We start from the raw sequence: 27786 nt of genomic DNA, 5'->3' as shown, positions 1-27786 counted from the left end.
TGATTTTTAAAATTTTATTTATTTATTTATTCATGAGAGAGACAGAGAGAGAGACAGAGACACAGGCAGAGGGAGAAGCAGGCTCCATGCAGGGAGCCAGACATGGGACTTGATCCTGGATCTCCAGGATCACGGCCTGGGCCGAAGGTGGCGCTAAACTGCTGAGCCACCCAGGCTGCCCTACAGTTGATTTTTATATATTGATATTGATTTCTGCAACCTTACTAAACTGGTCTATCAGATCTAATAAACAAGGTTTTTTCTTGTGTAGATTCTTTAGGATTTTCTATATACAAGATCATGTCATTTCTGAATAGGTATACCTTCACTTTCTTCTTTCCAATCCAGATGCCTTTTATTTCTTTTCCTTGCCTGAGTCATCAGGCTAGAATCTCAAATATAATACATGTTGAAATTAAGTAGAAAAAGGAGAAATCCTTGTCTTGTTTCTGATTCTAGGGGGGAAAGTTTCAATATTTCATCAAGTATGATGTTAGCTGTGGGATTTTATTTTATTTTACTTTAAAGACCTTATTTATTTATTCATGAGAGACAGAGAAAGAGGCAGAAACATAGGCAGAGGAAGAAGCAGGCTCCCTGCGGGAAGCCTGGTGCAGTACTCGATCCCAGGACCCCAGGACCATGACCTGAGCCAAAGGCAGACGCTGAATCACTGAGCCACCCAGGTGCCCCAGCTATGGGATTTTAGGTAACTTTTATCAGGTTGAACAAGTTCCTCTATATTCCTAGTTTGTTGAGTGCTGTTATCATGATAAAGTATTGGATTTTATCAAATGCTTGTTCTGCATCTATTGAGATGATTGTATGGGTTTTGCCATTATTTTATTTATATGGTGTATTATACTAATTAACTTTCATATGTTGAACTAACTTGGCATCCCTGAGATAAATCTCACTTGATCAGTGTATAATCATTTTTATGTATTGCTAGGATTTAGTTAAGGATTTGTCTTCTGAGGTCTCTTTGTGGTTTTAGTGTCAAGATAAAACTGACTTCATAGAATGGCCTGGAAAGTATTTCTTCCTCTTTTATTTTTTGGAAGAGTTTATCAAGGATCGATGTTAATTCTCCTTTAAATGTAGTGGAATTCCCTAGTGAAGTAATTTGGGCCTGGGCTTTTCTTTGTAGGAAGTTCTAAAATGACTAATTCAATTTCTTTATTTATTACATATTTATTTAGAGTTTCTATTTCTTCTGCATCTGTGTCAAGCACTGTCTAGGAACTTGTTCATTTCATCCCAGTTATCTAATTTGCTAGGCATATAGTTGTTCGTAGTATTCCTTATAACCATTTTTATTTTTCTAATGTAATTTCTGTAACATTTTTGTAATTTGATCTCATTTTTTTAATCAGCAAGTCTACCTAAAGTCTTGATAATTTTATTGATCTTTTCAACAAAAAAGGTTTTATTGATTTTCTTTATTGTTTTTCTAGTCTCTATTTTATTTATTTTCTCTAATACTTATTATTTCCCTTTCTCTGCTTGATTAAGGTTTGGATTACTCCTCTTTTTCTGCCTTCTTTAGGTGGAAAGTAAGATTATTGACTTGAGATACTTCTTTTTAATATAGGTACTTACAGCTATACATTGCCCCCTAATCTTGCTACATCTCATAAAGTTTCCCTTTTCCCCTCTTGCGGCTAAGGCAAGGGCAACATGATTTAGGCTTGGTCATTTGGATGTTCCCACCAAGACTTTGAATCTTGAATAAATAGTATAAAAACACAGGGGACAGAGTAGAATTCATTTAGGATAGCAGCATGCAGTGGTGAGGGAGGTAGTGGTTCCAGCTGTGGTCTCCTTACCTAAACCATTCCTGTGCTGTGACTTTGGCTGAGATTCCTGGTTCTATTTTCTGAGCTTGATTAGCTAGCCTTCCTATCAAACTGAGGATTACTTGATAACCTCCCGATATGTTTATTTCTTTTTTAAGTTGGCAGAATTGGTTTTCATTGATGGAAACTAAGAATCTTGGCATACTGTTGTGATAAGGGTTGGGGAGAAGGAGAAAGCATAGGTCTTTCACTTTTCTCTTTGTAAAACTTTCTTTGTAAATTTCTGTGTTGTATTGCTTCTGTTATTTAAAAAGATGCTTTTTAAAATTGATAATCTAAAGCACAAGTGGGTGAAGGAAAGTGGTAGGATATAAAATTTGAAACTTTGGATGAGGCCAGATTGTACAAAGCCTTGAATATCATTTTGCGGATTCTTAATTTAGCTCACTAAGTATTGTGGAATTCACAAGGCAGAACAATGATGACATGATCAAATCTATGTTTGTTTGTTTGTTTATTGCCATGTAGATGAATAAGAACTCAGAGAAGTTAGAGACCAGGAGAATAGTTAGGAGGAGGCCACTGCCATAGTCCACGTACAAGATTGAGAAATTTTCTCAATCGAGAGAGAGAGAAAAAGAAAGGAAGAAAGAAAGAAAGATTGTCAGTCACAGGTTGGGTTTTCCAGAAGCAGATAGACAGTTTGAGGTAGAAGATACTAACTAGGAAAAGGAAGTAGGATTGAATAGAGGGAGAAGTCAAACTGAAATGTACATCTGACAGAGATCCAGCTTACCTGACAAGGAGCTCTGGAGTGAATACTGCTTATCAGAATTGTCCTGCAGTGGGCCAGAATGGCTGAACCTCTACACCCTTGCTTTCCTCAGTCACCAGATGAGGACAGCCCCAGGAGGAACATGACCTCCCGCAGGACTGTTCCCTGCAGGTGAGGCAGACACTAAAGGAAATGAAGCAGCTGGAGGCTATCTGCTGCCTCAACTCCCTGTAGTAAAATGGCTAGTCTTTCTTTGAAGGTAGAACCTCATGGTACACCCTCATGCCTGCCACAGAGAAAGAGACGAGTGACCATATCTTGAAAAAAAGCAAGACTGTGGAAATAGAGTATTCTAAAGATACTATATTCTGTAAGTGGGGATGAAGAGGGAGTAAATACAGGTTAACACTGAGGTCTCTACACTAATATGATTTGATAGTAATTCTGTTTAACTGATAGTAGACATAGAGGAGAGAGAATAGGTTTGGGGAGAAAGATAAGGAATCTAATTTAGAACATGTTGACTCAGAAATGTCTGCAAAATATTAAGGTGGAGATGATTTTCAAGAATCAATGCAAATGTGGGGGTCTGGAGGTCAGCAGCAGGTGCTACATTTATTGAGCATACATGTTATATTATTTGTGTATTTTTATTTCATACTCATAATGTCTCTATGAGGTAGGTGCTATTTTTATTATACCATTTTTGTATATTTTATTATACCCTTTGTTTATGAGGAAACTGAGACTTGAGGAAGTTAAATGCCTGACTCAAAGACGTAAAACTCATGTCTGATGACAAAATGCCTGCTTTCAAAGACAGGATTATACTGCTTCCCCATGAAAAACACAGATAGATGGCATATGAAGCCATGGGAATTAGTAGGTCATCCACAAAGGGTACAATTTAAATGGGAACAAGAAAAGCCAAAAAATGGAATTCTAAGGAAGCCACATTTCCAAGGTGAATTGAGTAAGACGACAAAGGCAAAAGGATCTACTGAGTGGCCAGAACAGTTTCTAAAAATTAGAAGTATGGTATCTCAGAAGTTAGGGTAAGAAAAGAGTTCTAGTCCACAAAGGGAAATGTTGCATATATCAGGTGGGATGAAGAGTTTACAATTGAAGGTCATTGATGATCTTAGAGCAGTTTATAGGGAAGTCAGGCTGTAGTGGTTTAGGAGTGAGCTAGAGCTGAGGAAGTAGAAGCAAAAGGTATAGGCTAATTTTCCAGAAGTTTTGCAAAGTAGAGGGGGAAAAAATAATGCCATATACATAAGTAAGGAATTTATTAATAATATTATTAAGTAATTGATAATTCTCTGTTCCCATATTATTTCTATTTTACACGTTCACCATTTCTCTGGATATCTCTGTCTACCTCTATTATACCAGCATCCCTTTCCAAGTCTGCCATGCCTGGAAGCATTGAATGTTGTTTATTTTGGTTGTGGATAGACTTCTTGTATTTATTAGGTGGTTTGAATGTCTCAGGTGATTCTGCCTTTGAAAGATGGGCCATAGACCTCCTCCACCCCCACCCAACTCCATCATCTGTTTTCCACAAAGATAAGAATTCGCTTCTCAGACCAATTCAGCAAAGCATGCAACTTCAACTCTGTCTACCTAACTTCCTCCCTCTCCTTCCCCGCCCCCAAATTCTTGGTGGGCAGATCAGGGAGAGGAGCTGCCACTCCAAACCTTCTGGGATATAACGTCCCAGATGGGGAATCTCTTTGGTTTTGCAGTAAGCTGAGATCTTTCCTTGCCAGCCTCATCAGTCCAGCTCTTTCTCAGAGGGGGCTGGAGAGTGATCAACACCGCCGTCCACCTGTGCACAGGAAGATGCCTACAGCCACACCAACGATGATGAAACTGCCCACCAGGACACCCAGGACCAGAGAGGTGTAGGAGCGTCCTGTTTGGCTCCCTGCAGAACATGCACAGAGTTAGCCTGAAGAAATACCTCTGAGATTCTTGTCCATGGTTTGAGTCAAACCCTAAAGGATTTCTACCCAAGGAAGAGGGCTAGTTCTCTTAAGTGACATAAGCTGTATATACTCTGTCTCAAACCCCCAGCCTTGGGCCTCCTGTTGCTCAAGGTATCCATCCTTTAGGTCTATCCATTTGCATGGAACCCACTCAATACACAGGCCCATTCCTGATCCCGTCATACCTTTTGAGTTTTTTGAAGCATTGTGTTCCTGCACGTACTGGACACAGGTGTCTTGCAGGAATTCTCGCAGTTCGTACCGAGTACGATTGTAGGAGTTGAGCTGATGCAGAGTGTAGGTGACCACTCTGGAGGGTACCTGGGGCCCTGCCACCCATAAGGCTTTCTCTGGCTGGAAACTCACAAAGGCGCTCTCATTCACAGCCACTTCAAAGAAGACGTGGGCTGGAGAGCCCTCAGGAGGCAGCTCACAGCCCAGGGAGCAGCGAATGGTCAGAGGAACTGTGGATGGGGAATTCAGGGTGAGAGTGCTGCGTAGGAAGGGCGCCAGGTGTGGGAGGAAGTCCACCAAAATGGGGTTTAGGGTGGATCAGGGACAGGGTCTAGCAACAGGTCAACCCCGAGGCCATGCAAGAAGAGGGCCTGACAGAGGGCCCGCAACTTGGGACACTCACTCCTCTTCAGGCTCCCACCCTGCGATCAGCGAAGGCAGGTGCCTGACACCTGGGCTCCTCAGAGCGGGCCAACCCACGAGGCGCCAGGCTATCCAAGAGACCCTCCTGGAACCCCGCCCCTTACATAAGGCCCCGCCCCGTTTCCCCAAGGCCCGCCCTCATCGAGTCCCTCCCACAGGCCTCCCCGCCCCTCGCCCGGGCCGCCCCCGCCCCCTCCGCGCGCGAGCGCCGCTCACAGTTCACGCGCCGCTCCTGGTGCACCAGCCGCACCAGCAGGTTGAACTCGTCCAGGTAGGTCTTCAGGCGGCGCTCTCTGCGCGCCCAGCTCTCGGGCTCCTCCAAGGGCTGCAGCTGGAGGATCGTGACGTTGGTGCCCTGGCCTTCCAGCACGTGCGTCGTTAGTCCCCCCAGCGACGCGTTGCCCCGGTGCCACACTTGATAGGGGTCGCGGAAGTAGGAGATCTGCAGCATGTGGAGGTTCCGAGGGCCTGAGGATAGGTGTCAGCGCGTCAGGCCTTGGGCTGGCGTGAAGCTCAGATAATAATCCCCTACCAAAGGCGGCCGCCCACCTTCTCGGCCATTCATGAACTATAAAGTGTTCTTCCACCCATCCTCCCATAACCCTGTCAGGAGAGCAGGACAGGGATTATTATCTCCGTTTTACAGATAAGGAAACTGAGGCTGGAAAGAGCAGAAGCCATTTGCCCCAGGGTAATCCAGTCAGTGGAAGAGCCACCCCGATCTTTCTCACCCCTAACTACCCCCATTTCCGGTTGGTCAACAAATCCTGACCTACAATAAAATCCCATTCCATCTCCTGTTCTCTCCTGTCCTCCGCCACTGCCTTACTTCAGGCCTCATGGGTTCTCATCTGGCCTGGGGTAGTAACGTCCTTCCTCATCCCTCTGCCCTCATTGTCAGTTTCACTCCTTCCAATCTGACCTCCATCTTCTCCCAGAAATAAGATTATGCCCTTCTCCTACTTAAAATGCTCCAGTGACACACTCCCCTATCACTAGTAATAGTAATAATAGCTGTTAAGTACTTATTATGAGCCAAACACTGTACCTACACACATTATTATCTTATTTGTGCTTTCCTCCCATTAGCTTAATGCAGTGGCTACTGTTATTAACCTCAGTCCGTAAGGGAGCAGGCTAAAATGTTTAGCAGAACCAAGGTTTGAGCACAGGCTGTGTGAGTCCAGCACTTTTAACCACTCAGCCATATTGTCTCCGCATAGGAGAGCTGTCCGCAGAATGACATCCAAAGCCTTTAGCTTGGCATTTGAGGCTGCAGGAGACCAGGTCCCATCCGCCTTCTCTGGCCTCTTCCTGTCCTTCGATATAGTAAAGTACTTGGAGTTCCTCATGCTGCCTTTTGGTTAAAATCAATAGCATGTCAGGGTTGCTCTGCCTCCAGGCAAACTTCTATTCGTGCTTTAAGACCCCATTCTGTTGCCCTCTCCTTGGAGAAGTTTTCCTAATGCCTCTCCTCTTTACCTTCCCAGATACAGTGGGTCTGTTTCAATGATTCCAGATTCCACATAACTGTCTCAAAATACACAGACTATTCCAGGCTCCCCTAGGCTATAGAATCATGTCTGATTATCTCTGCCTTCTACCCCTATTAAAGGCCTGGCACAGGATTGATGCCTCGAGAATCCATGAGGGAATGAGTCTGGCGTTGTCATTCTGTGTGTGCATGTGTGTGTTTGTGTGTGTGTATGTGTGTGCCTTGTCCTTTGTTTGCATATGAAAATTTATGCTCTCTGTCTGCAGATGTGAATAAGCAGATCTGCGTGGGTAACCCTAGATAAGGTTCTTAACTGCCCTGTGCCCAATTTCCTCACCTCTAAAATGGAGAGAATCATACTGCCCACCGTAGTAGAGATATCTTGGGGGTTAGATGAGTCAGTGCATGTATTAATGGTAGTGAGCGCTCCCAGAATACTGGTGAATTGCTCCCTTTTCACCAGTATGGGAAGACTGGAGCAGGAAGGGGAAGAGGACGTGGGTCCCTGTGCCATCACAGGGCAGGGCAATAATTCCTTTCTTTGCTTATACAGCTACCTGTGAGTTCTCCCATGGACCATGGCTTCTCTTCCCCAGACTTTCCCCCGCTGCCTGCCACCCGTCTTCCACCTTCTCTGATCTATTTTGCCTTGCTTCCCTCAGCCCTAGCCTCTCGGGTGGCTTCCCATTCCTTCCACCTGTCATCTCTTCCCAGAGTCTCTTCCCGTCTTCCCTGGACTCAGCAAATCCACATCACCCTCAGCACTCCCTCTCCAGACTCATCCCCTCTTCGCAGGGCTAATCCTCTTGCACTTTTTACCCGTCCCTTCCCATTTCTCCAGTCCTGTTTCCCCAGCCTCTTCCATCACCCCCCTCCCCAGGCCAAACTGTATCTCCTCACCTTGGCTTTGGGACACAAATCAGTCCCCAGGACCCTTCCTGCCCTATAGAGAGATCAGGCTGGCTGCAGGCACCAGCACTGCAGAAATATTCCTCTGGTCCTCCCCCTGTACCCAGGCTGCGAGTCTCCAGAACCATCCTGAGGAAGGAGATGTGCCCCTGACTCACCATCTGAGGCTTCCTGGCTACAAAAGGCCCAGCTGGGCAGGAGCAGCAGACACAGCAGTGGCAGCAATGTTGTCAACATCCTGGCGCTGAGGTTCTTACCCCACCTGGGATCCTGACTCGGCAGGCAGGGGGCTCAGGCTGGCTGCAGCCTAGAGGGGAAAGAAGTAAGGACTGTCTGGAAGGGGAGGAGGCTGAAAGGAGGAGGCTGGAAGGTGGCCAGGGGATAGGAGGAGGAAGAGGGCGGCAGGCTTATAAAGTGTTATTCCTACCCTGTCTCATTTCCTACTAGGGGGCTGGCCTCCCTCTTGCCCTTCCCCTGCCCCACCCTGCATCGGCCCTCATGCCCAGACCTGCTTTTCCCTTTTCTCTGGGCCTCTTCCAACAGGGAGCGGAAAAAGGGGGAGTCAAGTTCAGAGAGAAGTTCTGCCCTCGCTGAGTCAGGGGGGTGGGGCATCTGCTTTCAACTTAGAGTGGACTCTAGGGTGTAGATAGAGATCAGCAGGTTACTGATGAGGAAACTGAGGCCCAGAGAGGTGCAGAGACTTTCCCAAAGGAAGTTTATATGTCATGGTGGTAACAGATGGGGATTAGAGTTTAGTTTACCAGCATGCTGGCTACATTTTATCAGGATTTTAAGTAAATAGTAATTACACAATCAGGGATCTTACTCTCAGAAATACATAGTTACAAAATGAGTATAAAACAGCTCACTACAGTGCTGTTTGTAGTAGGAGAGAATTATGAACAATCTAAATCTCATCAGTGGATTTGTCACTTAAAGCAATATTTTTCAATCTGAGGTCACAATCTACTACTGGATAATGAAAACAGTTTAGCGGGGGTTTTGTTTTTGTTTTTATGAAATAGAACAATAAGGATTTTCAGTACCTCGTCTTGGATCAGAGTAAGCATTATTTCATGAAATATTTGTTCAGTTGTATACATGTGTGTTTCAGTTTTGTGCTTGTATGTTTCTGTGATGGATTTTGAACAGCAGTTTAAAATGTATTTCTTACTCTGGGAAGCAAGTGGGAAAATTTGGAAGTCACCCCCTGAAACTATGGTAATCCATATTGTGAATACTATAAAGTAGTTTAAAAAAAAAACCTCCCCTCCCTAATCTCCACTCTATTTTCATATTAATATTACCTGAAATTATATTATTTGTTCATGTACATGTTTATTATCTGAATGTCCCAGCAGAATATGAGCCCCAAGAGGTTGTCCATCTTGTTTGCTACTGTGCTTAGAATAGATCACATAATAAATAATAATAAATATAAATAATAATATCAGCTAACAGGTGACTGAATGAGATAGTTAAGATATGCATAAATCTCTAAGAGTAAGTTGCAGGATATTAGGTACATTAGGTTTAGAACCATTTATTTGTCAACCACATACATGACAGCTAAACAACCTATTTCTTTATGAGAGTAAAAGAATCTGAAAGGATGTACATCAAATATAGCAGTGATTTATCTCTAGTGATTTATTATCAGAGAGGAGCCTGAGGTTAAAAGTATATACGTGTGTATGTGTAGGGGGTGTTTGTGTGTGTGCACATCTGTATATGTGTGTATATGAGTGTGTGTATGCATGTGTATGTGCAAGTATGCATGTATATATGTGCAGTGTGTAAACATGTGTGTGCATACATGTCTAAATGTGTATGTAGGTGCTGTGTGTATGTGTTAGGGATGGCAATTCTGTGGAAGGCCTTTTCAGTCTATTTTGTGAAGGGTTTTATCACTCTATCTGTATTGTTTGAAAATTTTGCACCTAAAATGTGATGATATAGCTTATGTTGAATTAAAAATAAAAGTTTAAGTAATAAATTATGGTGGAAGAAGGTGGCATATCATCTGAGTTGATGTACTGACATGAGACATTGATAAGTGAGAAAGGGAAGTGTGGAATGATGCACAAGTATAATTCCATCTAGTTTTGGCTTAAAAGCTTACTTCCGTCCAAGTAATACATATAATTCCATTTTCATATTTTAAAAAAATCTATGTGTATATCTGTGTATTGGTATTTACATAGGAAGAATACGGGGTGGGGGTGCTCTCAATAGAGATTAGCTTTGGGAAATGGGATTGGGTAAAGGGCTGAGGTGGGAGTTTTACCTTCTTTGTTTTATACACTGTTCCTTGGGGGAAGAGTTGATGTCATAGTGGAATCAGGGCAAACCCTAGTCACATATCAGGCTCCCATTCTCTGAACCGAATATATGCAATTGTCCATGCTCACCTCTCGATCATTTTCGACGAGCTTAGAAATAACCAAGTCAGCTTGCCAAAATGGTCTAGTCGAAAGAAACATGGTGGGCCTTGTTTTCCTGGACTGGGACTCAGGAAAAGTAGATGGCCTTAAAATCACTGCCAGTTATACTGTCTTGGCTTTTACTAAAACAATTATTATAAAACATTCCATATTTGAAGAAGTTTTTTCATGCCTAAAGAATTTTATCACAAACATATTTGTCCTCACTACCCAACAGAAGAAATAAAATATTCTCTCATTGCCCCATCACCAAAGAAACCATTAATCAGAATTCACTAATTCTCATTTCCTTATTTCTGGATACTATATTACATGTGCATATATCCTTATACAATATGTAATGGTGGTTTGCATATTTTGAGCTTTGTATAAATAACATTGAAGTGCACTTATTCCTCCGCAACTTACTTTTTTCACCTAATATATTAATACAATTCATCCAAGTTGTTATATGTAGGTCCATTAATTTTCCCTGCTTTATGATGCCATCTTATGAATATACCACAATGTATTTATCCATTCTTCTGTTACAGTTTTTTCCCCATTTTTTGCTATTACAAAGTGTTGGTAATGACTTTCTTGTATGTTTTTTCTTTTCTTTTCTTTTAAAGATTTTATTTATTCATGAAAGACACACAGAGAGAGAGGCAGAGACATAAGCAGAGAGAGAAGCAAGCTCCCTGCAGGGAGCCTGATGTGGGACTTGATCTCAGGACTCCAGGATCATGCCCTGGGCTGAAGGCAGGCGCTCAACCGCTGAGCCACCCAGGTGTCCCTTGTGCATGTCTTCTTGGGCATATATAGGAGAGTTTTTGTAGGTGCAAACATGGGAGTAGAATTGCTGAGTCATAGGTATATTCATATTTAATTTTACTAAAAATTGCCAAAATGTTTTACAAAATGGTTGGGCCAATTTACATTCCCAAGAGCGCACAAGGATTTCCCTCACTCCATATCCTTGCCAACCCTTGGTATTGTCATATGGTTGGGTGTAAAATGGCACTTCATTTTGGTTTTACTGTGCTTTATCTGATTCCTAGTGAGTTTGCATATTTTTGCTTCTTTGAGACCCTGGAGGATGCCTTGGGATGGAGAGTAATAAAGTATATGATTGAACCTATTTATTTATTTATTTATTTATTTATTTGAACCAATTTAGAATTGAGTGCTGTCCCTCTGATCTATGCAGGTATGGCCTGCATCACTGGGGTTAACATGGTCCACACCACCATCCACAGAGCTAATCACGGACAGGTCTTTTCCACCAAGCTCAGATCTGTCACAGACAGAAATGACAACAAAATAGTTACATCCCAAGCACCCTCCATACATACCAGTACCCCAAAAATCAAAGAGTAGAGGTAACGATTATTATTATAGCCAACATTTATAGTGGACCAGGAACTGTGTTAAGCTCTTTACATAAATAATGTCACTTTATATGCCAGTCCTTCAAAGTAGGTTTCATTAATATCACCGTTTTACTAATAAACTGAGGCTCTAAGAGTGTGACTTACCTAAGGTCACGCAGCAAAAACTAAAATATGAACCCATGTTTCTCTGATGCCAAAGTTTGTGAATTCAACCACCACATTAGTGTCTCAAAAGTTTTCGGGGAATCACTCTCCATCAATACATTTTTTGGGGGATCCCTGGGTGGCTCAGCGGTTTAGCGTCAGCCTTCGGCCCGGGGCGTGATCCTAGAGTCCCGGGATCGAGTCCCACATCAGGCTCCCTGCATGGAGCCTGCTTCTCCCTCTGCCTGTGTCTGCCTCTCTCTCTCTGTGTGTGTCTCTCATGAATAAATAAATAAAATCTTTAAAAAAAATACATTTTTTAACACATACTTCCAACACTCCTGAATATTTATGTTATATACAATATAAAACATGCCAAAAATTCATACTGGGTGCTAGGCCTTTATCGTTTTCTCTGGGGCAGATAGCACCAGGCTCATTGTCTCCATGTTGCAGAGGAGATAACTCACGTCCAGAAAGGCTAAGTAACTTGCCCACCGTCACACATCGTGAAAGCGCAGAGGAGGGATTTGAACTCCAAAACAAAGAGGTACGGGTTTGGGTACAGGGAATGTGAAGAGAGTGTTGGGGGTGCAGAAGCTGGTGAGTGGGGCCAGCTTGAGGGCATCCCCCTTTCCCCTTCGACACTCAGGGTTGGGATGGGGAAGGGAAAAGACAGGTTGTAGAGTCAGAGCCTATACTAGGCAAGGCCTGGGTAGGCAAGGGGCAGAAAATCACAAAGCAGAGTGGGCATAGGGCCAGCAGCTAGATTTGACTGAGATCTAAAGAATGAAGGTCCTACTGAACAGAGAGATGTGAAGGAAGCCAGTGGTAGCATTTCCCACTCCGGAGAGTACATGCCACAGGAAGATAAGGGAGACAGGAAACTGAGTGGGGGCCACTGCGGGTGCAGCCCCAGTGGGTGACGAAAGGCTGGGTTGAGCCAGGGACTGGCGGTGTGCCCAGCTTGACCTCAGAAGCCCAGACCTCTCCCTCCCCTGTTAGCTACTGGACACAGGCAGTTTAACCAACCAGACCCAACTGATAACAACAGAGTGTGGTCCTTTCAGAGATCACCACCTGCTTAGGATTGGAATAGTAACATGTATTGAGAGCTTACAAATATGCTAGGTGCTGTATGAAGTAAGCAGAATATATACGTTTTGTTTTCACTAGGGCTCTGTGAAAAGTATAAAGAAATAGCCATTATTCGCATGCATTTTATAGATGAGGATACAGAGGCAATGAACGGACCGGACCGTCTGTTAGTTAAAGAAAGCATGTTTGGCTCATGACCCAAACATGCTTTCTTAACTAGTAGACCATCCTATAAGGATAAATGAAGTGACTCATTACCAAGTGCCAGAACACAGTATGTATTCAGTAGGTGGGAGAGATTTGGAAAGGGCTTGGCTTGGGTGGGGCAGCAAGCAGAAGTGACCCTGCAGCGGGAAGTGACCCTGAAGCAGGGCAGTTGACGTTAGGTATAATTCTGAAGGAGAGACAAGGAATAGATATGAATCTTCCTTAAAATTTTCCCCTGTAGACACTGACACACCCCAATTTAGGGAAGATGAAAAGAACCCTGTAACGTCAGAGTGATTCTAGCTCTTGCTGCCCCAGCAAGTGGTGGGAGCCTGGTATTCCTGGCTCAGCTCCTGTCTATCTTTCCAGCCTTATCTTTCCATGTACTCCAGTCTCAGCCAAATCTGCTCCTCCTGATTTCCTGAACAGAGAGCACACAAATATTTTTTCACTTTTTAAATCTCCTTTTTAGATAAACAGAAGTTCCTAATTTTTAAGATGGTCAATGTTATAAATCTTTTCCATTAGTTCATGTTTTTTCTGCCTTGTTTAAGAAATCCTTCTCTAAGGAGGATTTGGGTACAGGGAGTGTGAAGAAAGTATTAGGGGTGCAGAAGCTGATGAGTGGGGCCAGCTTGAGGGGCATCCCCCTTTCCCCTCTGGGATCATGAAAATGTTCTCCAGTTTATCTTCAAAAGCTTTATAGTTTTATCTTTTACCTTTAGGCGTACGATGTGAAGTACAGGTCAAGATTAGTTTCTTTTATGTGAATATCCAAGTTTCCCGACGGCACTTGTTAGAAATCTGCCCTTCCTCAATGATCGGCAGTGATATGTCTGACTTACAGTAAATGTGTTTATTCTGTTTCAATAGCCTATTTTTCTCTTCCTGCACCAGTGTTATGTTATCCTAATTAGTATAACTTTATAATAATACATCTTCATAGCCTGCAAATCAAGTCTCCCCACTTTGTTCCTCAAGAGTGTTTTGGCTGTGTTATGTTGAATTTCTATACATAAATTTTAGAATCACTTTATCATGTTGATAGGATTTTAGTTGGTATCATGTTAATGGGTTGGGGGTCTTCACAATGTCTTCACAATGTCTTCACAATGTTCACATCCAGTGCATTTATTTATATTTTCTTCGGTGACTCTCGGAGTTTTATAAGTTTATCTCTAGACATCTTGCCCACACTTTGATAGATTCACCCCCCCAGCCTTTCATATTTTAAAATGTTATTGAAAATAGTATTTAAAGAAATGCCATGGGGGCACCTGTGTGGCTCAGTGGTTGAGCGTCTGCCTTTGGCTCAGGTCATGATCCTGGGGTCCTGGGATCCAGTCCTACATTGGGCTTCCTGCAGGGAGCCGGCTTCTCCCTCTGCCTATATCTCTGCTTTTCTTTCTGTGTCTCTCATGAATAAATAAATTACATCTTTAAAAAAATAAATAAAAGAAATACCATGTTCTAATGGCTTATTGCTGGTATAGAAATATGATCATTTTATTGCATTGATTTTGTATCTAGAAACTTTAATAAACTCTCATATTTATCCCACTAATTGTAGATTCTTTCGAATTTTATGTGTGCATAGTCCTATCACTAGTAGATAGTGACTTTTATTTTTTCCTTTTTAATTTTTAGAGTTTCTTTTTATGGAGGGCAAGGGAGAGAGGGAGAGAGAGAATCCCAAGCACGCTCCATGCCCAGCGCAGTGCCTGATGTGGGGCTCAATCTCACAATCCTGAGATCCTAACTTGAAATTAAGAGTTAGATGCTCACTTGCCATCAGGGAAATACAAATCAAAACCACAATGAGATACCACCTCACACCAGTGAGAATGGGGAACATTAACAAGGCAGGAAACCACAACTGTTGGAGAGGATGCGGAGAAAAGGGAACCCTCTTACACTGTTGGTGGGAATGTGAACTGGTGCAGCCACTCTGGAAAACTGTGTGGAGGTTCCTCAAAGAGTTAAAAATAAGTCTGCCCTACGACCCAGCAATTGCACTGCTGGGGATTTACCCCAAAGATACAGATGCAATGAAACGCCGGGACACCTGCATCCCGATGTTTCTAGCAGCAATGTCCACAATAGCCAAACTGTGGAAGGAGCCTCGGTGTCCATCGAAAGATGAATGGATAAAGAAGATGTGGTCTAGGTATACAAGGGAACATTACTCAGCCATTAGAAACGACAAATATCCACCATTTGCTTCGACGTGGATGGAACTGGAGGGTATTATGTTGAGGGAAATAAGTCAATCGGAGAAGGACAAACATTATATGGTCTCATTCATTTGGGGAATATAAATAATGGTGAAAGGGAATAGAGGAGAAGGGAGAAGAAATGGGTAGGAAATATCAGAAAGGGAGACAGAACATTGAAGACTCCTAACTCTGGGAAGCGAACTAGGGGTGGTAGAAGGGGAGGAGGGCGGGGGTGGGGGTGACTGGGTGGCGGGCAGTGAGGGGGGCACTTGACAGGATGAGCTCTGGGTGTTATTCTGTATGTTGACAAATTGAACACCAATAAAAAACAAAATTATTATTTAAAAAAAATAAGAGTTAGATGCTTAATTGACTGAGGCACCCAGGTACTCCTAGAGTTTCTTTTTCTTAACTTATTGTTCTGGCTACAGCCTCTAGTACAACGTGAATATAAATTATTTTTTCAAGTATTCTTATGATTTTCCTGGTTTAAAAAGGAAAGCTTTCACCTTTTACCAAGATAATGTTTTCTGTATTTTTTTTTATAGGTACCCTTTACTGGATTAAGTAAGATTCCTTTTATTCCTAGTTTACTAAGTTTTTATCATAAATGTTTCAAGTTTTTCAAATCCTTTATCATAATCTAATGAAATGATCATGCAAGTTTCTATCTTTAACTTGTTAATGTGGCAAATGCATTAATTAAGTTTCTAGTGTTAAACTAGCCTTTGCATTAGTGAGATAAGAAACAACTTCTTTATGAGGTATTATCCTTTTTATGTATATTCTACTCTTTAGTTGTTTTTCTCCAGACTTCTCCAAATTCTCCCCGTTCCTTCAAAGCCCTGCTGTGACACCACCTCCTTCAACCTTCCCAGGTGCTAGAAATGATCTCTTATTCTTCATTCAAAACCAATAGTACTTTGTCTCCCGTTATAGCTACATTGTCACTTTCTAAATTCTTTTCTTTAAGATTTATTTATTTATTCATTCAGAATAAGAGAGAGAGAGAGAGAGAAGTGGGCTCCATGCAGGGACTCGATCCAGGGTGTCCAGGATCACGCCCTGGGCTGCAGGCAGCGCTAAACCGCAGCGCCACCGGGGCTGCCCACATTGTCACTTTCTATCTCTTGTCTTCTCCCCTTGACTATAAATCCTGGAAAGCATCGTTGTGCTCTCTTCTCAGCTTATTCCCTCCTTCCAGGACCCAGAACAGAGGTGGTATGAGTGTGACATAGGATGAGGACATGGGCTCAGGTAAAGCTGCCTGGGCTTGTATCTCAGCTTTGCCACTTGCCAGCTGTTAGATTTAGGGGACACCACTTGGCCTCTCTATCAGCAAAAGAGGAAGAATAATAGTACCTGCTTCACAGAGTTGTTGTGAGAAGGAAATGAGCTAGTATAAGTGAATTAGTATAGCTCTGGGCACATATTATTTATGTTAGCTTACTATGTAGTCATTGCCACTACTCACTATGCTTTGGTTGCTCTGAGCCTCTCACAAGTTATTTCTCAAAGCTTCTGTGAGCCATCTTCTCTTATTCCTCTATTTCCTCTAATGTGGTTCACATGCTGCTTCATTCTTTTATTCAATGGGCATTTATTGAGCACTTACTGTGTGCTAGGACCTGGGACATATAAGACCCCCACTCAGGAAGAAGACTATCAAGTAGGATATATATATATATATACATATATATATATATATATACAAGAAATAATAATACAGTAGGATAAGTACTAAGGGAGGTAGATACTGGGGCTGAGAAGTATTGGCATCATCTAAGTTATGAGAGTAGGGTCCTCTGATTTAGCCTGGGGGTCAGAGATGACTTCTCAGAGGAGACAATACCTAAACTGGTCCTACAAAACAAGTGAGTGGTGGGAGTGGGGAAAGGGCAGAAAGTATGGGGAAAAGTTGTTTCAGAGAGAGGGAGAATAAGGTGCAAATAATATAACATGAAAGGAGAAATAATATGATATGCTCGAGACACTGGTACTTAAGGATGGCCGAAACAGAACAAGTGTTGAGGAGGCAGATGTGATGTGAAGAGGTAGGCTAGAGTCTAATGAAGGTCTTTCCTACTATATTGAGGAACTGAGACTTTAACTTGAGGTGATTCTCATCCCCTTCTTTGTCCCCCCAACACCTATTAGAGTAGGTGCTACATACTTCCCTAACTTCTGCTCTTCATTGCCCTTAATTATTTCCATAATATTTGTCTGTTTAAGCATCTGTCCGCCACACCAAAAGCTGTAGGAGGGCAAGAAATGTGTTTTAACATTACTGCATCACCAGGCTAGCAGAGTAATTGGCACATACTAAGTCCTCAATAGATGTTTATTGGATAAATGAACAAATAAATAAGACATCCAGGGAAGGAGAGAAAATTGTAACTCGCAAAATGCCTGGCACATAATTGGCCCTTAGAAAATTATCTAATCGGGATCCCTGGGTGGCGCAGGCCCAGGGCGTGATCCTGGAGACCTGGGATCAAATCCCACGTCGGGCTCCCGGTGCATGGAGCCTGTTTCTCCCTCTGCCTGTGTCTCTGCCTCTCTCTCTCACTGTGTGCCTATCATAAAAAATTTTTTTAAAAAAGAAAATTATCTAATCTTTTTTGGGGGTGCCTGGGTGGTTCAATTAGTTGAGTGTCCGACTCTTGATTTCATCTCAGGTCATGATCTCAGGGTCATGAATCAAGCCCGGCATTAGCTCCCTGACTAGCAGGGAGTCTGCTTGAGGTTCTCTCCCTCTCCCTCTGCCACTCCCCACCCCCATCTTTTTCAAATAAATAAATCTTTAAAAAATGAATAAATATTTTTAAAAAGAAAATTATCTAACCTTTTTTGTGCCTCAGATTTCTCTTCTGGAAAATGGGGATAAAATAGAAATTATCTCAAAGGGGTATCATGGGTCTGTGAATTGCTTAATCGCAGATCTTATATTTAGAGTCAAGGATAATTCTCAGTATGTTAAAAATATCATTCTCATACAAATAGACAGTGAGCATGGGTCAAAGTTTCATTTAGCTCATTAATAAAGTGACTAGCAGGTTGACAAACCCAGTTCAAAAGAGAATATAAAAGCTGAAGGTTTTATAGTCAATGAAAAAGAAAAACATTGAAAAAATGAGGTTGCTAAATTATATACAAAATGGATTAATGTCTTATAGGATACTAAAACCATAGCCTATAGGATTGTCTTCACTATAGACAGAAAAGGAAATCATCACAACTTATTGCTTTACAGAATTGTAAAATGTCTGGGCTCTAATCAATTGTGTAAATAATGTTAAACTTCTCTTTAGGAGTGTCTCTAAGTAGACTTGCCAGTCAGTGCTTTATTATGACATTAAAAGGTGACACAAGGGTGTTAGCTGGCCAAGTGGGTAGAGCATGCAACTCTTGAACTCCAGGTTGTGAGTTCAAGCCCCATGTTGGGTATAGAGATTACTTAAAAATAAAATCTTCAGGAATGCTCGGTTGGCTCAGCAGTTGAGCATCTGCCTTCGGCTCAGGGTGTGATCCCGGGTCCCGGGTCCCAAGCCTGCATCACGCTCCCTGTGAGGAGCCTACTTCTTCCTCTGTCTATGTCTCTGCCTCTCTCTGTGTCTCTCATGAATACATAAATAAAATCTTAAAAAAAATAAAATATTTTTTATAAGTCACACAGTCATCTTTTTATTTCAGTGACATGTTTAAGATAGTTTTTCTTAACACTAATACGTTCAATTTAATAAATGCTATTGTCATTAAGATTCTCAATAAATGTTTGCTGAAAAGATTTTCATTTGATTAGACTTTTCCCTTCTCTCCAGAAGCAGAGTTTGGGGCCTATAGAGAAGGTTGGCTGAGGGTGGGAACACTGCAGGATACTTATGCTCTTCCCTCCCTCAACCTGGGGTAGTATCTGAGTGATTCTGTATCACCAAAGGGCAGAGAGAAGTGCCTGCTTTGGACATCAGTAGAGGAGATACCTCCCCCCATAAGGACATATTTTATTTGAAAGAACTGGATATTTCCAAAAGGCAGTGAAGTAGACACCATGGAAAAATCAGAAATGTGTTGAACCACTATCCATTTATTTTTCCCATTTTTTTTAGTTTAAAAAATTGTGGTAAAATACATATAACATAAAATCTACTCTTAAACCATTTTAAGGGTACAGTTCAGGAACGTTAAGTGCAGTCACATTGTGCAACCATTACAACCATCCATCTCCAGAACTCTTCATCTTGCAGAACTGAAACTCTGTACCTATTAAACCATAATCCATTCTCCTCGTCCCAAGCCCCTGGCAACTACCCTTCTACTTTCTGTCTATGCATTTGACTACTCTAGGTGCCTCATATAGGTGGTATCATGCTATATTTGTTCTTTTGTAGTTGGCTTATTTAACTTAGCATAGTGTCCTCAAAGTTCATCCATGTTGTAGCATCTGTCAGATTTTCCTTCCTTTTAAAGGGTGAATAATATTCCATTGTATTTATATCACATGCTGTTTATCCATTTGTGGGTCAGAGGACACTTGCACCACTTTCACCTTTTGCCTATTGCCTCCGTTAATTTTACAGTGTAGGATTATTTTTGTTTTAAATTGCACATGAAGGATGGATACCATTTTCAAGGCTTGGGATATCAAAGATTATAATCCGGCCCAGGACCTGGGGCTGACTGGATTATGAGACCATCTGCAGTCACTTCTTGATTCTAAACTTTTGTCTAAATACACCCAGGATGGCAAGGTTTCTGTAGGCAAATTTAGCCATAAGCCTGAGTTTACTTGGAACATGAGCACTGTAAAACATGTTCTGGGGCTCTGACCAAGGAATCACTGTTTTAAATGCATGGACATGCTGGATAGAGTGGAAATTCAAACATTTCTAAAAAGCAACAGATGGAAAATTTCCCAGGGATAAACCAGTTATTTCTTGGCAGTCCCAAAGTATGTAGTGTACAAGCTCTTCCCTGGGAGTCAGGAGAATCTGCTTGAACCGCATGGCCCCCAGATGCTAGAAAAGGAATTCCCAGATGCTTCCTTGCTAAAAGTAGTCAAGAGAACTGGGTGCCTTGACTTCCAGCTTCAGGGAATTGAATTTTTTACTCTGACTTTTCAGCAGAAAGAAAGGGAATGTTGAATGTAGAATCATATGAAGCTAAAGCCAGAGGACATTGCAGAAGTCAATCAAATCTCTGTTTTTTATTCTGAATTGGCCTTTTATCTATACATCTGTCATTAATTTCATCATAGACTGGGGCCAAATCTTAGTTCTTCCATTCATTCAATTTTTAAAACCTGTTTCCATTTTTTTAAAACCTGATAATTATGATAATAACACTGTCTCAGAGGATTGCAGTGAGGATTCATGGTATTAATACATGCACAGTACTAAGAACAGTGCCTGGAAGATAGTAAATTACTATATGAAATAATTCACCAGAGAACTACTTGCTATTGTCAATATATTTTGGCCATTTTCTTATTAGCATTCTTATGGTTATTATTCAGTTGGAAAATAGTCAAATTTCATTTAGAGTGTTGTCCTATAGTTTTATTCTGCTATGATTATTTCTGGGGGGAAATTCTGCAGTTGATATGTGTGGAATTTTGTCTTCCAATTTGTTTTTGCAATAACTCTGCATGAATCTGTTAATATTTTCCTTGTGTTGAGAGGCAGTTTCATTCTCTCACTTTCCAGATATGGAAACTGAATTGCCACAGGGGAAAACAACTTACCCAAGATCACATAGGAATAATGGCTAAACTAGTAATAGAACTAAGGGCTTCTTACCACTAATCAAAAGCTCATTCTGCTTGGCACAGAGACCAAGAACATTCACCTTGGGGATTGATACAATCTGAGCATCCTCAAACTCATTCACCCACAGGAAGACTTGAACACTCTATGATTCCAGATATTTTCCAATTGGCATTTTTCCTTTTTATCGAAATTGCAAGCACTTCAAGAGAAAGGACTGTGACCTGACTACTTTGGAATTTTCATTGTGCATGAATTTTCATTGTCATGCACTGTCCTTCAAACTCCTGAGGACAGAAACTATTGCCTATAATATCTTGGATTAATAAGGGCAGATGCTCTGATACTATATATAGAATACCTGGAAGACTCCAACAAAAGACTGCTAAAACTGATAAATTCAGTAAAGTCGCAGGATACAAAATCAATGTACAGAAATCTGTTGCATTTCTGTCACCAATAATGAAGCAGCAGAAAGAAACATTAAGGAATCAAACCCATTTAAAATTGCACCCAAGACAATAAGATACGTAAGAATAAACCTAACCAAAAAGGTGAAGGACCTGTATTCTGAAAACTATAAAACGCTGATGAAAGAAATTGAAGAGGACACAAAGAAATGGAAAGACATTTCATGCTTATGGGTTGGAAGAACAAATATTGTTAAACTGTCTATATTACCCAAAGCAATCTACACATTAATGCAATCCCTATCAAAATACCAACAACATTTTTCACAGAACTAGAACAAACAACCCTAAAATTTGTATGGAACCAGAAAAGACCCTGAATAGCCAAAGCAATCTTGAAAAAGAAATGCAAAGCTGGAGGCATCACAATTCTAGACTTCAAGCTATACTACAAAGCTGTAGTAATCAAAACAGTATGGTTCTAGCACAAAAACAGACATGTAGATCAATGGAACAGAATGGAAAACCCAGAAATGGACCTATAACTATATGGTCAATTAATCTTCAAAAAAAGTAGGAGACAATATCCAATGGGTAAAAGAATGTCTCCTTAAGAAACTGGACAGCGACATGCTTTCTTACAGTGTAAGAAATTAAGAGTAAAAAAAATTAAAAGTAAATCAAAATGGATTACAGGCAATAATTCTTTTTTAAGTAGACTGTATGGGAAAACTGGACAACAATATGCAAAAGAATGAAACTGGACCACATTCTTACTCCTATGGTGTAAGAAATTAAGATTATATTCAAAATGGAATACAGGCAATAACTTTTTTTTTTTAAAGTAGACTGTATGCCCAGTGTAGGGCTTGAACTCATGACTCCCAGAACAATAAGAATCACATGCTCTACTGACTGAGCCAACCAGGTGCCCCAGGCAGTGACTTTTTTGACATCAGCCATAGATATGTCTCCTGAGGCAAGGGAAACAAAAATAAACAATTGGGACTACATCAAAATAAAAGGCTTCTGTACAGTGTATACATATATACTATCATATAATATATATGGTATAATATAATAATAAAATGGGATATTGCTCAGCTATAACAAAGAATGAAATCTTGCCACTTGCAACAACATGGATGCAGCTAGAGTATTCTGCTAAGTGAAATAAGGCAGAGAAGACAAATACCATATGATTTCACTCATATGTAGGATTTAAGAAGCAAAACAAACGAGCAAAGGGGGGGAAAGGGGGGGGTGGTAAACCTAAAAACAGATTCTGAAATATAAAGAACTGATGGTTCCCTTAAGAGAAGTGGGTGAGGGGTTGAGTGAAATAGGTGATGGCGATTAAGAAGAGCACTTGTGATAAGCATCAGGTGTTGTATAGAAGTGTTGAATCACGGGGATCCCTGGGTGGCGCAGCGGTTTGGCGCCTGCCTTTGGCCCAGGGATCGAATCCCACGTCAGGCTCCCGGTGCATGGAGCCTGCTTCTCCCTCTGCCTATGTCTCTGCCTCTCTCTCTCTCTCTGTATGACTATCATAAATAAATTAAAAAAAAATAGAAGTGTTGAATCACTATATTGTACAGCTGAAGCTAATATTAAACTGTACATTAACTGTAATTTAAACAAAAACTTAAAAAGAAACATATGGGAAAAATAGGGGCAGTGTTCAATAAATGGAACTAATAAAGATATCCTTCCTTGTTTTTAAAGAGAAATAGAGGGGCAGGGAAGAAATTAATATGTGCCAGTCACTGTCCTGAGAAATTTCACTTCTATCCCATTTAATCCCCAAAATCTTTTAAGGCATTGTCAATTTCCATTTTTTGATCAGGAAATTAAGGTTCAGACAAGTTAGGCAACTTACTCTGAATCTCTTCACAATAAATGTTCAAGTTTGACACTTCTCTGGTGGACTATAACCTTCTAGAATCCAGTAAGATAATCACAGAGTAATAGGTAAGTCAGGAAGGAAGAGTCCTAATGCTTTCCAGAGACGTTTTTTCTCATGAGGGAGAAAATCAGCCACATAAATTGTGATAATATAAGTCATGGTTGTATTTTTCTGTATTTTTCTACAGTGTAGAAAATGCATATTTTCATCAAGCTAGAAAAAGAAAGGAAAATTATGAGTAGTTCAAACTTGCTCATAAAAATAAGAACTAGCATTACCAAATCCAGCAACCTGCCCCCTGCAAAAAAAAAGACCCCATCTTATCCACACTAGAATTTTGAATAAGAAACAGAAAAATCAGCTATAGGATGTATATGGGGAAGGATGATGAGGCCTCGGTAACTTTTATAGCACAGAAAAGCTCAGACCTAGAAAATGCTTAGTATGTGTGCTAGCCTGGAAAATAACCCCTAAAGATAATTCATTAGGTCCTAATCCCTGGAATTTGTACATGTCATACCATTCGGAAAAGGGGTTTTTGCAGATGTGATTGAGTTAAGGATCTTGAGATGGGGGGCAGTTATCTTGTATTACTCAGGTGGCGCCTAAAGGCGATCACAAGTGTCCTTATAAGAGACAAAGGGAGGGCATAGTGAGACACATCTACAGAGGAGAAGGCAGTGATGTGAAGGTGGAGGCAGAGATGGGAGTGCTATGGCTGCAGGCTAAAGAATACAGCAACTTTCTCTTCTCTAGGAGAAGCTGGAGAGAAAAGAAACATTCTTCCCTTGAGCCTCCAGAGGGAATGTAGCCCTGCCAACATCTTGATTTTGGCCCAGTGAAACTGATTTCAGACTTCTGGCCTCCAGAACTGAGAGAAAATCAATTTCTGTTGCTTTAAGCCACCAAGTTTGTGGTAATTTGTTACAGTAGTCACAAGAAATTAACGCAGCGCTCCTGTGCTGTTATCCAAGTCTTAGTTTACTATTGTCTCCTTTCCCTACCATCTGGCACTTCCAAGAAGAGTTTCCAAAAACATCTTTTTTTAAAAAAAATGTTTCCTCTGCCAGGCCCTATGACAAGCAATTTATATACAATAGCTCACTAAATCCTTATAATCCTATTAAGGAGGTACTAATATTATTCCTATTTTGCAGATGAGCAAAATGACACTCAGAAGAAAAACTGGTGGAACCATATTCTTAATAGGTTATGGAGCTAGTATTCCAACACAGGTTTGCTCAATATAAAGCCTGCACTTTATTTTTTAAAAAGATTTATTTGTGGGGGATCCCTGGGTGGCTCAGCGGTTTAACACCTACCTTCAGCCCAGGGCGTAGTCCTGGAGTCCGGGGATTAAGTCCCACCTAAGGCTCCCTGCATGGAGCCTGCTTCTCCCTCTGCCTGTGTCTCTGCCTCTCTCTCTCTCTGTGTCTCTCATGAATAAATAAATACATTTTTTTTAAAAAAGATTTATTTGTTTGAGAGACAGATTGTGAAAGAATGGGGAGAGGCAGAGGGAGAGACTGAATCGTCAAGCAGACTCCACACTGAGCACAGAGACTGCCGCTCAGTCTCAGGACCTGATTGTGACCTGAGCCACAACCAGGAGTCCGATGCTTAACAGCTGAGCCACCCAGTGCCCCTAAAGCCCGCACTTTAAATATCTATGCTGTACTACCTCAAGCTAAGGTTAAGTCAGAGTTTTAATTTTCATATCAATTGATGGTATTTTGGGACGTCTATCTGAGGGATATTTTCACCAAAGGAGATTAAACTCACCTTCATTCCAGTCTGAGGAACTTAGCTGCCATTTCTATCTGACTTTCCAGCAAAAAGGATGGCTAATCCTATATAGAAAGCTCTAGTTAAAATGATCTCAGATATCCATTTGCCCAAACTCCTCGTTTTTTAGGTGAGGAACTCTGGTCCAGATAAGAAGAGGGTCTTGCCCATGATTACACAGAGAGGCTTAAGTGGTAAAGTTGAAATTAAAGTCCAGATCTCACTTCAAACCCAGGATTGATTCTACTGCACATCACACTGCCCGCAAACTCATGGGTGTTTCTATGAGCTAAAGTGCTGACCAAACTTTGGGACTTGACAAAAGGAAAATGGAAAAATGGGTTTCAAACTTTCCCAAAGCTATAGTGCTCCAGGGTCTTCATTCTCATCTGGGATACTCTACAGGGCTGCAACCACTGAGATGGTCAAGGGGATTGGGAGGGGGAAACTTCTGCGCTTGGATGGAGACTGAAGGCACCATTATGAGGTGTCCTTATCCCCAATGCGAGGACAGGAAGGGCAAGAATTCATTAATTCCTAGAACTGAAAGGGATTTCTGGAAATCTCTGAGGTAGCAGCTTTGGACAAGTAAATGGAAATAAGTTGTACCTCACAGAATCATCAGGGAACTTGCCTTGGGAAATTTCATATGCCTAATAATGGTGAAGTCGGAACATTATTTCATCCAGTTTTTACATAGGGGCACTCAACAAATACTGAGTCCCTGCTGTCCTCTGTCTTTATGCTTACACGGAAAAAAAATAATGCATTTAAAGTGTTCAATACAGTCTTAGTACACAATAAGTGCTCAACAAATGCGGTTACTAAAACATTAATTAATAATAGTATCTGTAGTAGCCACTATCTTTCAGCCACGTTAATTTTCCACTTCAGAGACTGTAAGTCCCAAGATGCTCTTTGCCTGGCTTCTGCCTCCCATTATATTCTGGGACTTGTAGTCCGGAAGTGGGTGACTGATTCCTCAGCGCGCAGGCGCAGTGGCACGGATTCCCGGAACAACCGGCAGAGGCTCCCAGGATGAGCGGGTGGCGGTGGCTGCTGCTGCAGCGGCGGCGCTGACAGGACACGAGCTCTATGCCTTTCCGGCTGCTGGTCCCGCTCGGCCTCCTGTGCGCGCTGCTGCCCCTGCACTATGGTGCACCAGGCCCGGATGGCACCGCGCCCGACCCCGCTCACTACAGGTGAAGGGGGTCAGGCTCCTCGCCCTTGCAGAGTTGGGGAAGGGGAAGCGCAGACCCGGTCCCTTTCCTTACTCTCGGTCCCAGGACCCCCACCCTGATTTGCTCGGACCCCGCCACTGGGCTCAGGTGGTGCTTCCCACTTTCCGCCCTATTTCTTGTCCTTTCCCTTGCCTTATTTCTTGTACCCCGCACCAGGGAGCGAGTCAAGGCCATGTTCTACCACGCCTACGACAGCTACCTGGAGAATGCCTTTCCCTACGACGAGCTGCGACCTCTCACCTGTGACGGGCACGACACCTGGGGCAGGTAGTGCGAGTGGAGGAGCAAGGGGGCGGCTGGGGTGTGGCAGTCCGGTGCTAGGCGGGCGGGTCTGATGGGGCTGGTGGCTTCACGGTCTCCTCGCCAGTTCCGGAAAAGCTCCCAGCGGGGGTGAGGCCGCGTTCCTTCCAATTCAGGCCAGCACCGCCAGGATCCACCCAGCCTCCTGGAAAGTTGGATCCCACCGAGGAAAAAGCCTGGGTTAGGCTGGTGGACTGGACCTCTGGGCTCCAACCACGACAATAACAGGCGCCAGCAGTGGGGACTTGGACAAATGGACAAATCTCTGGAGCCCTAGGCTATCGAGGAAGGGCTCCAAGAAGTCAGAAGACCCAACCCCTTCATTTTATAATTGGGCAGACAGGCCCAGGAGGGGGTGTAACTCTTCCAAAATTGAAACTTAAGATCATTTGTTGTTAGTGTAACTGAAACACACTCACATTATTGACTGCTTCTTGAGATTTCAGCTCAAAATGTCACCTGAGCATCAGCTTCCTTAACTACCCACCCCCTACAGGTCACTGTCACAAATCACCTTATTTACTTACTTGCTTATTTATTTTCACTTCGCACTCTATCATTTTCACTTGAATGCTAGTTTGTCTTTCTCACCTCCCCTAGAATAAAAATTTATGAGATGGAATTCTCTGTCTTGTTCCTTGCTGAGCAAAGAATCATTGCATTTAGCTGAGGCTGACATTGATTAAACACTGTGCCAAACATTTTACTTGTGTCTTCTCATTTAATTCTCTTATCACCCCTAGGAGTTAAGTGCTTAAGTGCTGTTTTTCCCATATAACAAATGCGTATGCTGAGGACTGGAGAAGTTAAAATTTGTGTTGGTTTTCTTTTTTTTAAGCCAAAAAAAAAAAAAAAAAAAAAAGCAAATAGCTAGTTGAAGCAGTACAAAATCATATGCAATAAAGTCTCTCCCATGCTTTAGAATTCTAACCACTGTTGACTTTCTTGTGTATCCTCCCCAAAATATTTTCAGTTTATGCCATCATATAAGTAGGTATATGTGTATTTTTTAAATTAACTTTTTAAAGGCATAACTTACGTATAATAAAATGAACCCATTTAAAGCATATTGTAACCACTGTCACAGTCAAGATAGAGTACATTTCTGTCATGCTAAAAAGTTCTCTTGTGCCTTTTTACAATTAATCCTTCTGCTACCACTGGCCCAAACTGCTTGTCTGCTGTCTATATGACTCTTTGAAAATGCATTTAGAAACATACCCCAATGCCTATTCTATTTCTTGTCTTTTTCATTTAACTATATAATTTGAATA

General features: G+C 41.8%; 2 protein-coding genes across 4 annotated transcripts in view; one reads left to right on the top strand and one right to left on the bottom strand.

Annotated features, from left to right (window-relative positions):
- Positions 1-3846: 3846 nt before the first annotated feature.
- On the bottom strand, positions 3847-26786 carry PROCR (protein C receptor). Of its 3 annotated transcripts, none has more exons than XM_072800715.1 (5): positions 26453-26786; positions 7785-7933; positions 5439-5690; positions 4751-5029; positions 3847-4504 (listed from the first exon to the last, which is right to left on the bottom strand). In XM_072800715.1, the coding sequence occupies exons 2-5, from the start codon at positions 7861-7863 to the stop codon at positions 4389-4391; spliced, it is 726 nt and encodes a 241-aa protein (XP_072656816.1). In that variant the 5' UTR covers positions 7864-7933; positions 26453-26786; the 3' UTR covers positions 3847-4388. The 3 variants fall into 3 exon arrangements, with proteins under 3 accessions (XP_072656816.1, XP_072656817.1, XP_072656818.1); XM_072800716.1 differs by lacking the exon at positions 26453-26786 and adding an exon at positions 8135-8217; XM_072800717.1 differs by lacking the exon at positions 26453-26786 and adding an exon at positions 8054-8137.
- EDEM2 (ER degradation enhancing alpha-mannosidase like protein 2) overlaps positions 25969-27786 on the top strand; it is a 28982-nt gene continuing 27164 nt past the window's right edge. The window contains exons 1-2 of the mRNA XM_072800714.1: positions 25969-26173; positions 26369-26479. Of these exons, the coding sequence (XP_072656815.1) occupies positions 26067-26173; positions 26369-26479 (218 nt within the window). The 5' untranslated portion in view covers positions 25969-26066. The remainder of the gene's footprint in view (positions 26174-26368; positions 26480-27786) is intronic.

Source organism: Canis lupus, chromosome 26 (assembly GCF_048164855.1).
Source record: "Canis lupus baileyi chromosome 26, mCanLup2.hap1, whole genome shotgun sequence".
NCBI classification, from domain to species: Eukaryota; Metazoa; Chordata; class Mammalia; order Carnivora; family Canidae; genus Canis; species Canis lupus.
The sequence above is the reverse complement of the archived record's forward strand: the minus strand, read 5'-3'. Positions and strand labels throughout refer to the sequence as shown.